The sequence below is a fragment of the Notamacropus eugenii genome, chromosome 2 (assembly GCF_028372415.1).
Source record: "Notamacropus eugenii isolate mMacEug1 chromosome 2, mMacEug1.pri_v2, whole genome shotgun sequence".
Classification (NCBI taxonomy): domain Eukaryota; kingdom Metazoa; phylum Chordata; class Mammalia; order Diprotodontia; family Macropodidae; genus Notamacropus; species Notamacropus eugenii.
Genome location: NC_092873.1, coordinates 344105734 through 344121324, shown reverse-complemented (window position 1 = coordinate 344121324; position 15591 = coordinate 344105734). Strand labels below are relative to the sequence as shown.

The window sequence follows — 15591 nt, the reverse complement described above, 5'->3', positions numbered from 1 at the left end:
TTCTGTTTCTGCTTAGCCCTGTGTCTTACAGGGTCCACAACTTGGCCTGGTCTGCTTTGAGCTCATCAGGCAACTTCCATGCTTTGTTGGGTCATTGCCTGAGCTATATGAATCTAGCCTGAATGAACTTGTTGATCTGATTTGTCACACCTTTATCTTAACTTGGTTCTGCCCAAGCAGGGGATCCCTGTCTCCTCAAAAGAGTGTGAGGTTTTATGTTGCAAATTGAAGTAGTACCTTCATGCTCTCTTACCTGGTACCTAAAGAAATGGTAGTAGAACTTGGGCAGATAGGCTGTCTCTTTGGAGGCCATCCTCCAAGACAGTGGTGTCAACTTAAATAGAAATGGAGAACACTAATCTGTGCATAAGGATCACTGCAGGCTGTATATGGGCATAGTTTTAAAATGTAGTGTTATCTGTATTTTATTGTAGTTTTGTTTTCTTAAATTTTTCTCAATTCCATTTTAATCTGATTTGACACCTCTGCTCTTGGGAATGTTTCAGTAAAACTACAACAGAAAAGAAAAACTAAGTTCAGGGTAGATTTCCAGTGTGGAAAATTTCACTGAATTCCACTAGTGTCATAAATGTTGTTTCCAGCGAGGACACACATCCCAAAGCTTTCCATTTTCTATCTTGCTTGATTGGCAAGAGTAATCTCTTAAGTTAGACTTAATTGTTTCTTTTTGTTTAATTTAATGAGCATATAATGTGGTGTGTTGGCAGCTTTGGAGACTGACTCCTATAGGAGGTGAGGTTCCTTCTTGAAAATAACATGGTCCTGCACTTTAATCTATAAATAAGGTCCCCTATAAGAGATACCTAATTAGTTAATACACGTTACACTTAAAGTCCCAACCCACTAAGAAAGTGACTATTTAAAAGAATCTTAGACACCACTATCCTCCTCCACCCTGCTGAGCATCTGGGAACTATTATTGTTTGTAAGCTAGAAGTATTGGTTTGTAATTGAGTTTGTACCATAGAATGAGAATTATATGGGACTTTCCTGTAGAAAGATTCCTGGGGATGGATTTGTTTTATAGAGTTTTTGGAGAACTTGAGAGAGGAGTTTGAGGACCTACCCATTGACTGCTCTCTGGAAATAGCAGTCAGTATTTGAACTTGTGAGTTTTTATCCATTCCTGCTATTCTGTTGTCATTTACTGCTGAAAAATTAAACAGCTCACTTTGTTCTGTAGGATGCTTGGAAACTCTTGATAGAATCTTTCTTACTCAGAGGGAGTTATGTATGTGATATAAAGGGTCATAGTTAATTTTCTTTATTTCAAATAGATTTGTTAAATGAAAGATTCCTTTCAGTTCTGGGTATTGTACAGTACTACTCTCCCTAAAATCATATTTAATTCCTGATTTTGTGGCTCTTTGTACATAAGATTCTTTTCCACATTTATTCCTAGGTTTGTGTTCACATCATCTGTGAGTTTGGGGTAAACGATTCTTTCCAAAATCCTCTATACATATAATTTTTTGATGATGAAGGCAGGTTTTACTTAAGACCTTGAGTCCTGCCTCACCTTGGTTGCTTTGTGCTGTCAAGTCTTGGAAGTAGTCAGTACCTTCTAAAGGGAACGTGGCTAAAGTGGAAGCCCGTCTTGTAGGTGTCTGCTGCATGTGCTAAACACAAGGAAGGAAAGTACCAGGCTTAGCTGAGTTCTGGATGAAGATTCTTTACCCTACCTCAACTGACACCTAGAATTATTGATGATTGGTGGTAACTAGAGGCGAAAAGAAACATAGGTTAAAAATGGATAACAAGGAATATATTTGAACAAAGGTGGTTAAATTTTTTAAAGCCAAGAATTATTTTTATTGCTATTTTTGTCCTCTGTACTCATTATTCTTTCTCTAACTCAGAATATCATCATTCAGTTTTAGCTGTCCTTCCATTCTTCCTGCCATTGTGGCCCACTATTTTTACACCACCCCAAGTTCCTTCTTGCTCCAGTGTATACTATTTGGCTGGTATCTGGGAGTCTCTCTTAACTTTACAAACAGGCCTATCTCAGGTCTGGTTTCCTTCCCTTCTGTTTGAAAGAACACTGCTTATCTTTTTTTTCCTATCCGTTCTGTCCTATCCCCAAACTGCACAGTGTCCCAAAAGACTTAGTTCATTTAAGAAGCTTTAATAGCTTAAAAATGCATGCAGACTTTTGGAACACCCTGTATAATAATGAGACCATCTTATTTTTCAAAATAAGCAAAATCTAAATATCTATAGACTTTTTGCCATGGAGGATAGGCCTTAAGGCACAACTTTATTTTATTTATTTTTATTAATGTGGAAAGTCACTGTTTACCTAAAAGCTATATATCCATAATGTGGATTGATTTCAGTTAGAGCCTGGTGCAGACTAAAATGTTTCATGACTCTTCCTGTGCTTCATCTCAGTCCCTTTATTAGGTTCTGTGAAGCAATTATCAGCCTTCCTCTAACAGTGGTGATGCTATTTTTGCTGGAATCTAAGCAACCTTTTTCATGCAAGCTGTTAATTGTATTTTCAAAATGTCTTCTATTAGACGACCCAAAGAACTCCTGACAGCAACCAACATTAAACTACCTGGGAAAGATGGAAGTCACAGATATTGTAACTAGGCACATGGGTTTGCTCTTTCTGGCCTCCAGAAATCTACTTTGACTTTGCAGTTAGAATTTAAAACTTCATCTGAGGCTGTACTCCTTCCCACCCCACCAAAATCATTAGCATTTAGTGGTCTCATTACATGGACCTCTTCCATCTATGTGTATTCAGTGACTCCCTCAATTGTGTCTTATCCTCCTATTTCCCTCCTGACTCAATGAAGTTGGACCTTTCCTCCAAGAGCTGACTTTTTTCCCCACCTCTTTGTGTATCTATACAACAGAAACCACCGAATTTGTTTTACAACAGCTCCAGGGTATAAAATTAGTTCAGTTCAGTAGATTTTCACTCCTCCATGTTCAGTTTTTTTTTTACTGTACTTCTCCCTAGATTTTACACTCCCCTGTTGTAGTACATCATATTCTGCAATATATGTGTGTGTATATATATATATCTGATGTTATTACTAATAAAACCTAGAACTTTTTATAACCTCTAACCTTAGCAGTAGGACTACTATCTTATTTTTTTTAGTTAACATACTCTATGAATAGTATTAGGCCATTGTTTTATTCTTAGGAAGGACAATGAGAAAGACTGGCTTTCCACAGTATCAGAATAAGCAAATTCATATTAACTTCATTTGGCCACACAAGTTGATAGTTGTCAACTAGGAAAAATGAGCCAGTTAGCCTTGGCCCCACCCAATTTTGAAATATGTTGTTAGGTCAATGAAGAAAGCAGTCTTTATGGGGAATGACTTGCAGTTGGAATGTACCATGCTACAGATCACCTGTTAGCTTCTCCCAGAAATGACTCTTGTTTGAATTCTATTTCTTCTTGATTATTATGGTGAGTAATGAAATTTGCTCTGGGCTGAGGTTTTTTTATGTTGTTCCTGATCCAAAGTTCTCAGATCTGGCAAGAGAAGCAGGTAGTGAATAAATACACCAATCCTTCAAGATTTTTGAGTGCTTCTACAAGTTTAGAAATTACATAGAGAATCTGGTCATTTGTACTCAGAGTAACTTTCCTTCAAGCATAGGACTTAAAGGGATACATACATGCTGTCTTGGTGGCAATTTTTTCCATTAAATTCTTAACTTTCAGAGAGGGCTTGGGAAGAAATAGAATAGTCCCAGAAATTGTGGTGGTTTTAATTATTGTAAGGGTTCTTCAGAGTATTAGAGACTACCAGAGTGTCTGTGTGTGTGTGTGTACACGTGTATATATACATATGCATGTATATGTATGTATATATATATACATATGTACACACATGCACATATATATTAATATGAGGGGAATTTAAGAGAAAATTGTCTAGAATGAACAAATTTTCAGGTTGCCTTTTTTTTTTTTAAATCCTCTAGCTATCTTGATGTCTAGATGGAAGTGATGGGTATTCCACTCCTGCTGTTGTAGTCAGTCTTCATTGACCTTTAGCTCTTGGGAGGCTAGCCTTTGGGTAGAGTATACTGACTTAGAGATGATATTTAGTGGGTAAACTTCTATTTGCTTTTCCCCCAACCATGGCTTCCCTCTGTCATGGAGAGGAGAGATTGCACACTGTTGTATGATTTCTCTCTTAATTTCTTCATTTCTACCCTTTCCCCTATCAATTCATCCTAGTACTCATATACAGTTTCCTTCTCTAGGATCTTTATTTTAACTTAAACTTTGAATTTCTGTGTTCACTTAGTAACTTCTTCCTTGTTTGTCTGGGAAGAAACGAATTAACAAGCACACACTGGAGGGACCAGTCCAATTACACTACCGCTTTAGTCTTCTGCAGTTATTTTGAAAGTATAGCATGTGGCATCTTTTTCTAGAAAGCAGTTGATTTTCTCTGCACTGACTCTTTGGTATTTGGGGAGTGGGGCACGGGGTGTTGAGGGGCCCAGGTGCTTAAAGGGCATTTTCCCTGGAATAAAGCCTGTTTTGAGCAATAGGCAGTGAAATACAGAAGGCGATTTGCCTTCCCTTGCCAGCTACCTCCTTGGCTGACTGTTCAGTCCAGATTGTTGTCTTTCTTCAGTGAAAATAGCCCAGTGATATCTTTTGCTTTATGAACCTCCTCCTATTCCTGTGTTCTGTTTTCCCCTAGGTGCTATAAAGTTTGATGCTAGGTTTCAGTTGGGCATTGCAGTCACAAGAGATGGGATTATGGGACTTTAGGTTGCTTCCTAGGTGTGATCTTTAAATAAGGAAGCATACAAGTGCCCTCTGAGAGGCTTTGACTAATGCATAACATCAGAATGAGAAGACACTAAAAAAACAAAGAGAAAAGCTGTTATAGAAGTGATAAATACAACATCCTTTGGGAAAACCTGGTGAATCTGAACTCATGATACATTTTTCAAAGGAACTTTTTTACTTGAGTTGCTAGCATTGTATAGTATATTAATTAAACTTGTTGAGCAAAGCTTTGAATTATTTTAGTCAAGAAGACATTTACTTTGTTTTCCTTGTATTCTTTTCTGCCATATGACCCTTTTGTGAGATAACCCTTTACGTTTTCCCAGAGTGTGAATTTGTAGCATGACTATACAAACTTCTACACAGAAAATACAGATTTCCCGTTCTCTGAAGTAGGCTAAGCAATAACAGCTGGCCTTCTTTCCTTTTAGTGTGTCTGCATACTTTTTTTTATGTGCTTATATTTTATAGCTTAGAGTAGTTTTTTGGCACAGTATGGTCAGGTAGAAAGGAAGCCTGCTTCATCTCCTTTTATAATGTTCAGTTATCAATACGTTATTTTTTTACAGGAATTGATCATATGTGGAATTTTGTGATAACCGTTTTTAACACTCCACAGTGGAACCACATTGCTGAAGTTCCATACATTTTAGGCAGTTTTGAAGGTACCTTACAGTGCAGTGTTACACCTCTAACTTTATAATTTTCTGTATCTTCAGTAGGTTATTCAGATTTCTAACTTTTTTATTCTTAAGTTTCAACCACCTCTGTAAGAAGTACATTATTATCTGCCTTTTCATACTTTGTAATAAAACTTGAACATTTGTAGATTAATTGCATTTCTTCTTGTGATTAATTCATACCTACATTCAAGCTGTCTTTCTTTGACACCAAAGCCATTCTTTGGGAGATAACTAACTCATGAAACCTTAGTCAGTTGATATTAGATCTCATCTTCTTGACCTGGTAATAATCTGCTTTAATAGATTAGATATGGTAGTGTAATAAGGTGATTTGAAATGACAAATCTGGAATAGGATCTCTCCTTTCTAAGCCATCTCTGTCAAGTTGGTAGAGTACGGGGGGTTGGGACGGACAACAACTATAATTCATTATTCCTAGAAACTATACCTCTCAGTGCATACCAAGATTATTAGCCTCTTTAGTTGAAACTATGTCTTCTTGCCTTGCCCCAGCTTGCAGTGAGAGCCACTCACAACTGATTGGCATAAAAGCTTTGACCTTCTGTTTTTGACTATTTTTGACCCGAGGCGTTGCTTAGGCAGCCTGGTGTCTCTCCACTTCTAGAGGCTCACCATATAGATGCTGGACTTACTTCAGACATTCAGTTGGTGTTTGCCTCAGGTTTTTGCCTTACCACATCTCAGAGCTCAAGTGATCCATCAGCCTCAGCATCCTCCAGGAGAAAGGGTTTAAAATCATGTGCCACCACCCTGGCAGAAACAAAAATTTAAAACCCAATGTAGGACTTTACTTTCATCCTTGTTGAGTTTCACGTTATTAAATTTGGCCCAACATTCTAGTCTGTCAAGGACTTTTTGAATCATGATCCTTGCCATCCAGGGTGTTAACTATATTTACTAGCTTTACTTTATCTGTAAATTTGATAAGGTAAGCCTTTATTTAAGCCTTTGATAAAAATATTAAACAGACAGAGCCAAACATTAGATTCCTGGGCACTCCCCTGGAGACTGCCCTTCCAAGTTAATTTCTCTTTATCCTTGTGATAATGTTGGCCCTTCATGGGGCTTCTGTGACTTACTCCTACCTTTCTTGAGGTATGCACCTGGTCATCTAAATATTGATAGATCATGATTTTTAAGGAAGAGTAGAATGTTTCTTTTCTGATAGGCATATAATTTTGGCCATTAGTGCTAATGAAGTTGAAAGCAAAATGTTAACATAGGAAAAAAATTTTCTGATTATGGATGGGACAGAGCAATCCATCTTACTTTATCTGTGACAGTATTATATATACCTACATCTTTATGTTCACATCTGACTTTCCCTATAGTTACTACAACTGCCCCAGTATAAATATAAATTTTCTTTATGTACCTTAAATAAAAATTCCTTTATCTCTAAAAGTTGGAGCTAGAGAGCATTGCTGAAGTAGAAGAGAACACCTCAAGCTGCTAAGCATAATTGGGGAGCAAATGCAGAGTAATGGGCTCTTTCCTGCAAGTCTTGTGGAAATAAGCCTGTGTGGAGTATATGCCATAAGTAGGGTTTATGAGTAAGGACTTAAAGAGGGGGAACACATTTGTAGCATGCTATCGCCAATTAAATTAGCAGAATGGCCAAAGTAAGGTAAGTTTCCCTAGACCTTGTTGTAGAAACCTCCTTAAATGGAAGTCTCATATATTACACTGTGAAAGCTCCTTAAATGGAGGACCACAGGTGCCCCATGACCTGCTTTGGCTGAGTTTCCCCCCCCCAAAATAGTGGAGGTTTAGCCATTGTAATAATAGCTTGTATTTATGTATGCTTTCATTTCTTCTAATTTTTTCACAGACAAAATACAAAAAAAGAAGCTTTTAGTAAGATAAGGGCCTAACATGCCTGTGTTATATATACACAGATGCCCAAGTTTAGGAAACAAACAAGATAAATTAGAGGTTCTAAAGTAGAGGGGCAAATTTGACCTCCTAGTTCTCACTAATGAACCACTTCACTCCATGGCATTCAGATATGAGGGGGTGTAATGAGGGCAATACTCAAGAGCTTCCTGGGTCTCCTGTGGTAATGATGCTTTTTTCTGCCAAGAGTTTGCTCTGTTGTTCCACACTAAGTGTTGCTTTCCATTTCAGCTGTTCATTAATGCTGGCTATTTTCTGGGTCACCTAGTACTCTCAAACAACTTCCGTTAATAGTGTCATGCTTATAGCTCTTTCATATGCCTCCACCATCCCTGGGCCTTGAACTGGGAGAGCTATGGTTAGCAAGCCTCTCCCCTGCTGGGAAGAGGCTACAGCTCTTTCAGTTTGCTCTGTCTGCTTGCCATGTCAACTTTCTCTTGCCCCTCAGCTATAGTCCTTTGTTGAGATACTATCTCAAGAGCCACCTGCAACTCTGATATGGGTTTACTGGATGTGCTGTGGTTAGCATGCAGGAGGATTACCATTATCTACAGTTAGTTAAATAATATATTAGGTTTCTGCAATCTTCTCATCATTTTCCTCTCAACCAATGGCTGAGATCAAATTTATCTGAGAACTTCTTAATTGCTTCTCTTCTGAATTATTCTGTTAACTGCTGAATGCTAAACTCCTTTCTGAACTTAACTGCTTTGCCTGGAACTCTCAGTTCAACTGTGATTTAACTTTTGGTTAGAAACTCATTTTAGTTCTTACATTCTCCCCAAGGCTCTTTCCTTAAATGAAAAAGGGAGTGAGAGACACTGTGGAAAGGAAATTGAACTATTCTGTAGTTTTTTATTTTTGTTTTTGTAAAATATCAATGGCTATGCTGGCTTTCTCATTGTTATTACTAAGATATTCTTATGTACAAATATCTAGGAATCAGAGGGAGAAAACATGGTGAGAAAACAGTGTATAACTTCTGGACTTGCCTTAATGATAATTTTATCCTTCGTAAGGTGGAGGAAATACTTAAGCATGATGGTGCTTGTAATCCCTGCTACCTGGGAGACTGAGGCTGGTGGATCATTTGAGCGTGAGAGTTCTGAACTACACTAGGTCCAGTATCAGTATGGCGAGTCCCCAGGAGTGGGAGGGTCATCAAGTTGTCTGAGGAGGGATGAACCATCCATGGTCAGAAATAGAGCATCCTGTGTTTACCAGTAATGAAACAGGACCCTTGTAACAGGAAATAGCCCTTCATCTCCAGCCTGGATGAGAGAGGGAGACTTAGTTTCAAAAAATGGAAGAATCAATCAGCCGAAATTCTGTTCTGAATGTGGTTCTCACTAGTAAGGAGAAACCAGTTGCTAGGAAATGATGAGAATATTGTAAGGGAAGTGAAGTCTGACATGGATCTAGATTCTGGGAGAACAGATTTCAAAGGGTTCTAAGAAGGGCTAGGTAGGATTCCACAACTAAAATGCTTATTGATTGATTACAGGGGAAGTCAACCCAGGAGGGATAGGAAACTCTCAAGAAGGAAATTGTGAAGAGACAAAGGAAACAATTCTGATGAGGTAAAAATGGACCTTGTCTGAAGTGATTGATGTGGGCATACTGAGAACTCACCAATCTAGACTGGAAAGAAATATGTACAGAAGATGAAGACAAGAACAAGTTGCAGAGGATGGATACAACAGTGTAACAGCACTATGGTAGTAGTGGCAAGGGAATGAAAAGAATATTGTAGAAGTCAGATGTGAGGTAACTGATAACAGAAAAAACTGAGCTGCTCAGTTTTAATTTTGCTTCTGTTTTCTCTGCCAAGGACAGTGATCTTTGGACTGGAAAATTAGCTTATAAGGGCTTGATACCCAGGATAAGTAAGGATATTGTAAGAGAGTGCCTATTCAGAGTGTGATGAATTCAAGTTACTTAGCCCAACTGAACTACATCTTTGAGTTCTTAAAGGACTTGTGGATGTGATTTCTAAGCTATTTGTTAGTGTTATTCAAAAGATGATGGAGGACAGGAAAGAGGCTGCTAGAATAGAGATGGACTAAATGTCCTAATTCTCAGAAGGAAGAGAAAAGAGTCTTAAAACCATAGGTCAGTGAGCTTGATCTTAGATAATTCTAAACGTGTTACTAAAAATATCATTACTAAAAAGAACACTTAGAAAAAGAAGAGGTGATCTCAAAGAGACTTCAAAAGCAAATCATGCCAGACTAAGCTTACTTCCTTATTTTGGGAAAGGATTATGTTGGTAGATCAGGGGACTACTATAGTTTACCCAGATTACATAGCAAAGCATTTGATAAAGTCATTTTAATGGAAAAGATGGAGACTTGTGAACTAATAACTTCAGAAGGATAATAACACTGCCTCTTGGCAGAGATAGTGGACTAGAAATGTGAAATAAGACATTTTCTGATGTGGCCAATTTATGTTTTATTTGATTTTTCTTACATGTTACAAGGAAAAGTTCTCTTGGAGTCAGTGGGAAATGATAGTGACATTAAGAAGAGAATGACAGTGAAATTAAAAAAGTGGTAAACTGATGATGGTAAATTTAGATGGATTCAGAATTCATTGAATGGTGGAATTTAGAATAGTCATTAATGGTTCAGTGACAGGTCTCAGTAAAGCCTCAGGGATCTGTGATTGGCCTTATGCTGCTAGACTGTTTACATCAATGACTTGGATAAGATAGTACATAAGATAGATTTTTATCAAATTTGTACTCAACACAAAGCTGGAAAGGTTAGTTAATGTAGAGATAAAGATAGAAATCACACATACATGATAAGAATGTAGGGCCCCTTATAAAAAGAAGTACTACTAAAGGTAGGTAGGAGAAGAAAATTTGATCCACATATTTAGTAGAATTGTTAGTATGTTGCAACTGGAGCCATATGTTGTAACTTCTTCCCTACATGCTAGTCACCATGCTTTTAGAGTAGAACTAGGGTTTTTTATACAGTATTCAACACAACTCCATCTTCTGAAGCCCACACATGAAATTTTTTTGCCAACAAATTTCCAAAATTTATCTTAGTAGCGCTTGTGTCTCATTTCCCATCAAGATGCTTCTCTTCTTTCCCCATTCCCCATTATGCTGCATGACTCAAAAGAAAAACGTTTTCATACGTTAGGTAGATGTAGTGCAAGAAATAGAGATATTAAACATATTATTGAACCTCCTCTCAAGCAGATGTCTTCTGCTTGGGTGAAAGAGCCAGGGGCTAACAGCAACAATTGTGTTAATGTTTGAATTTATTCATTTACTCTTCCCAAGGAAACCTGTGGAGTAATTCAGTCTGAACTCCTTTCCAAGGAGCCAAGGAAGCTTTTGTGAAAAACAAGTCTATTTTTCTCCCAAATACTGCTCTCATCTATAGGAGAAAAGTCGTCACTTTCTGGTGCAAGTGGTAACGCCATTCAGCCATTAAGGATGCAATTGATAATCTCTGGTTGGCTAACAGGTGAACACTAAAAGCTGAAAAGCACCTCGGATCTTTGACTTCACATTCTGATGTCCTCCAACCCTGGGTCCTGCACACCAGGAATGTGTTATGTTTCTTAACAGCTGATTCTTCAGAAAACAGAATGTATGCACATCACACACTTTTACGGTTAATTTTAATTTTTAACATTTTTCTCCATCACTTTCTTAAGTCTAGATGATCAGCATCAGAAAGAAAAATGAAGCTTTTATTTGTTAGGTTTGTTGATTTCAGAAGTGTAAATGCTCACACTGAAAACTGAACAGTTGACTCTTCTGAGCCATCTCAAGCTGCTTTAGCACATTTCCTTTGCAAACTCTTACTTTAGGCATGCTGGCCATGATGCTGCTGTCCAGGATGTCATAGTCTCTCCTTGGCAATTCATAACTGTTCTGTGGAAGGGCCCAGAAAATATAAAGAAGCTAGGAAAAATTCTACATTTGTGGTCTGTAAGCCTCTTAATCCAGTCTGGCTCCTAAACCTGATGGCTATGTGGTATATTGGCATTTTGTTTGTTAGGTTGTTTTTTTGTTTGTTTTGTTTTGTTCCATTCCTCTTCTTTCTCTTCCTTTTCTGAGTATATTTTCTGATTTTCTTTGTAAAAAAACATTTTAAAACATTTTCATTCAGGACACTTCCTATGTCTGCTCTGATTCATTTGTCGAGTAAATAGTTCCCAGCAGAAACCAGGGACTGTGAAGTGATCTGTCCTGGATATCAGTTTGCAACTGTGCAAATGTAGTACTCCCTCTGGGCCAGGTTCTCAACCCCCATTCATATTGCCCCATTGGGTCCCTGCATTGGGTAACATATCCACCTTAAGATTATAGAGGTAACCCTCAGGGACAGAAATTTCCAGTATGTCTAGTATGTTCCAATATTGATGAACCAGTTGATATCAATTAGCTTTTATAAAGGGGTAGTTACTGAGGACATATGGCAAGGCCAAGTACAGAATCAACCCCAAACTGGGGTCCATTCTCCCCATCTGCACATACTAGATCCCTGGAGAGAGTGGCCCTTAACTTGGAAGCGCAAAGAAATTAAAGCACCCACATAGGGAACATACATAAGTCAAGGAGTATCTCCAGGCCCTTGGAGTCCATTTCTTCCTTTTGAGGAGTCCTCACCAACTTCATTTCTGGGTGTGGTATAGCCCAGTATAGATGAGTTACTCCTTTGTTAGCTACTCTAGCTTCTTATAGGACTTAGGTCAATCCGCTGCTAGGCTGGGTTGACTCTGCACTGTGTTTGGCTGCTATTCATACTTCAGTTATTAGTGCAATCTTGGTTTTGATGAATCGTCAGATCTCATTGTTTGACTGGGTAGCCACATCTGAGGATACTCTTTCCACAAGATCAGGAAAAAATGAAAATACCAAAAATGCACCATGGGATCAGAAACATGTGGTGGCCAGATGGGGAGTCAAGGCAGCCGAAGTCATTGCCCCTCCACTCACCTGGAGGCTCACAACAATTCTCTTCCTGCAAGGAAGGAAAAGCAAAAAGGGCCAAGGAAAGGATATATCAATTCTTTTGTATGTGGACTCAGTTCTGGCTCAGTTACTTAACCCTATACAGCAACCAATCCCAGGAGTTACCTAAGGCCTGAAATAGTCTTATCAAGCCTCTGCATCTTCAGGCTTGAAACCAGGAAGGAGATAATTGTATATGCTCAGTGTAACTGACCAGGAAGGGCTCAAAAGCACTGGGCCCTCATTGGCCAGTGCCACATACAAGTGACTAAGCTGCCCTTTGATCCCACTATGGGACCTACCCCAAGGACAGAAATAATTGGCAATGTGTCAAAATATAGCAGTACTCTGGTAGTAAAAAACTAGCAACCAAATGGGTCTACCCATTATTTGGGGATTGACTGAAAAGCAAAATCCCATATTATATGAATATAATCAAGTACTGTGTAGTAAGAAGTGAGTATTCAGGGAAATATGATTAAGATCTGTGTGAACTAATGCTGTAGGGAATAGAACTAAGACTGCAACAGCAAAAATGTCTTTCCCATTGGCGACTGGTCAAAGCATATGAACAGATAGTTTGCAAAGGAAGAAATTCTGCTTATCAACCGCCACGTGAAAAAAAAATTCTCAAACTAGAGAAATTCAAACCAGAACAACTGAGGGTTCCAGTTCACAATCAACAGATTGACACTGATGATAAAAAGGGGAAATGGCAAATGGCATGGAGAGGCTTCAGAAAAATAGGCATACTGTTACACTGTTGGTGGAGCTGAATTTAGGGAAAATGGGCACACCAATGCATCATTGCTAAATTGGTCCAGATACTGTCAATTTGGAACTGTACCTAAAAAGTCATTAAACTGCATTCTTTTTTAATAAGCTACATAATTCCTAGGCCTGTATCTTAACAAGAGCAAAGATAAGAGGAAAATGACCCATACGTACAAAAACATAGCAGCTCTTTTTATTGTAGTAAAGAACTGCAAACAAAAGGGTTTAGAACACTATTGGGCTGTAGAAATGACTAACAGGATAGATTCCCTTCACAGTTGGAACAGTTATGAAATGATACAGAGTGAAGTAAGCAGTATCAGAACAATTTATATAGTATCCTGAAGATATAACTTTGAAAGACAACTCCAGTGAATGCAACCAACCAATCATGATTCCAGAAGACCTTTGATTGTCCATGACTATCCAGCTCCTGACAGGGTGGTAATTGGCTCAAGATACTGAATGAAATGAGCATTTTTGAACGTGGTTAATATGGAATTTGTTTTGCTTCGTTTTGGATATTTGTTAAAGTTTTTCACCCCAGTAAGTTTTAAGGAAGTGGGAGGAAGAGAAAAAGAAAAATCAGAGCTTGCTAATTAAAAAGAAAAATTTTTAAATGATCAAAAGTAAATGTAACTGAGTAATCAAGCGTACTGAAGAACAGATAATGAAACATACCTCTTATGGCAAAGAGGAAACAGTAGTAGGATAGAATATGATAAACATTTTTAATGTATTGCTTTGGAAAATTTTATTTTTAGGGAGTCGTGGTTGAAATGACTGTGATGTAAGATAAAAATAGCGATCAATTAACAAGCACTTAAAAAGGCCTACTTATGTATTCAGCCACTGGTGCTAGATGCTATAAAAACTAATTTTTAAAAATTAAAGGCTTACACTTGGTCAAGGTTCTTAGGGCCCATAATTTTTTTAAAATTTGATTTCCGTATTTCAATATAATTGGTTCCCTTTGTAATAATTTTATGTATTTGAAAGCATTATTCTGAGAAGAGTCCCGCTGACTTCACTAGACTGCCAGAGGGGTGCATGACAAAAAAACTTGACCTTTGAACTAGATGATCTCCAAGGCTGCTCTCAACTACGAGCCTGTTCGGACCTGGGACTCGGGAAGAGCTTGGGAGGAACAATTAGTGACAGACGAGCCAACGTAGGAACGAACGGGGGAAGGCCTTAAGCGCGCACTAGGGGGAAAGCCACGTGCTTGGCGGGACGCCAGCTTAGCTCCTGTCCAAGCCGAGCGCCAGCCCGGGCGCGGAGGCAGGACCTCTGAAGTAGGAACCAGAGTTTCGAGCCCGGAGGAAGCGGACGGACGAGTTCCGGAGGCGGACTCGGGTCGAAGTCGCGGTGCGGCGGTCCCGGACGAGTGCGGCGGTCCCGGACGAGTGCGGCGGTCCCGGACGAGTGCGGCGGTCCCGGACGAGTGCGGCGGTCCCGGACGAGTGCGGCGGTCCCGGACGAGTGCGGCGGGGAGGCGTCCCGGCAGGGCCTGGCGGGGCGGATGGCGGCGGCCGGGCTCCGGGGAGCCGCCGCCTGCGGTCTGAGGCCTCTCGCGGCCATCGGGCCGGCCGGCTGCGGGCAGACGCTGCGGCTCGGGCCCTCGATGCGGCCGGGCCGGGCCCTGCGCTTGTCCGCCGCGACCCCGGCCGGCCACAACAAGTGGTCCAAAGTCAGGCACGTCAAGGGCCCCAAGGACACGGCCCGGAGCCAGGTCTTCACCAAGCTCTCGAGGCTCATCCGCTTTGCTGTCAAAGGTGAGCGTGGGGTCGGCCGGAGGGCGGAGGGAGGGGGCGGACCGGACCCGAGCCCCGCCGCTCCTTCGGGGAGGCCCTGGAGATTCCCGAGCCTTGTTCCCTTCTCTCCTTAGTTTTCCACACGCACCCTTTTTTGTGGTCAATACCTTTTGAGGATTTTCATTTTATTTTATTTTTAATATTGATATCTTTAGTCCACACATTTATTCGCCCCCTGCTGTTTGCCGGGCAGAGGTACAAAGAAAGCCTAAAGACAGTCCTGCTTCCTGGGGGGTCTTCAGTGGGGAAGACAGTGCGTACGAGATAAGTCGGAGATAATCCACAGAAGCGAGGCGCTGCAAGCGAGGGGACGGGGAAGTGTAGCTTTGGCTTTGCATTACTCTCCTTCCCCAGCCTGTCTCTGACTCCTCGCCCACCCCCTACCCTCAGCCAGTTCCCTTGGAACAAAAAAATCAAAAACAAAGGGGGGAAAACAGTTGTGTAACAAAGGCACAGGTCTCCTGAGTCAGACCGTGAATGCAGCACCCTGTACCCCAAGCCCTCCTGCTGCGAGATGCACCTCAGAGCACCCCCTCGGCTCTCCAGGGCCCAGTTTCGTGGTCTTCATAGTCACACAGCATTGTTTCATTTTTTCTATTACGTTGCTAATAGTCA

At 40.1% G+C, this 15591-nt stretch overlaps 1 protein-coding gene across 1 annotated transcript in view; it reads left to right on the top strand.

The window, feature by feature from the left end:
- Positions 1 to 114: 114 nt before the first annotated feature.
- TACO1 (translational activator of cytochrome c oxidase I) overlaps positions 115 to 15591 on the top strand; it is a 32834-nt gene continuing 17357 nt past the window's right edge. The window contains exon 1 of the mRNA XM_072645853.1: positions 115 to 14937. Coding sequence (XP_072501954.1) covers positions 14685 to 14937 — 253 coding nt within the window. The 5' untranslated portion in view covers positions 115 to 14684. The remainder of the gene's footprint in view (positions 14938 to 15591) is intronic.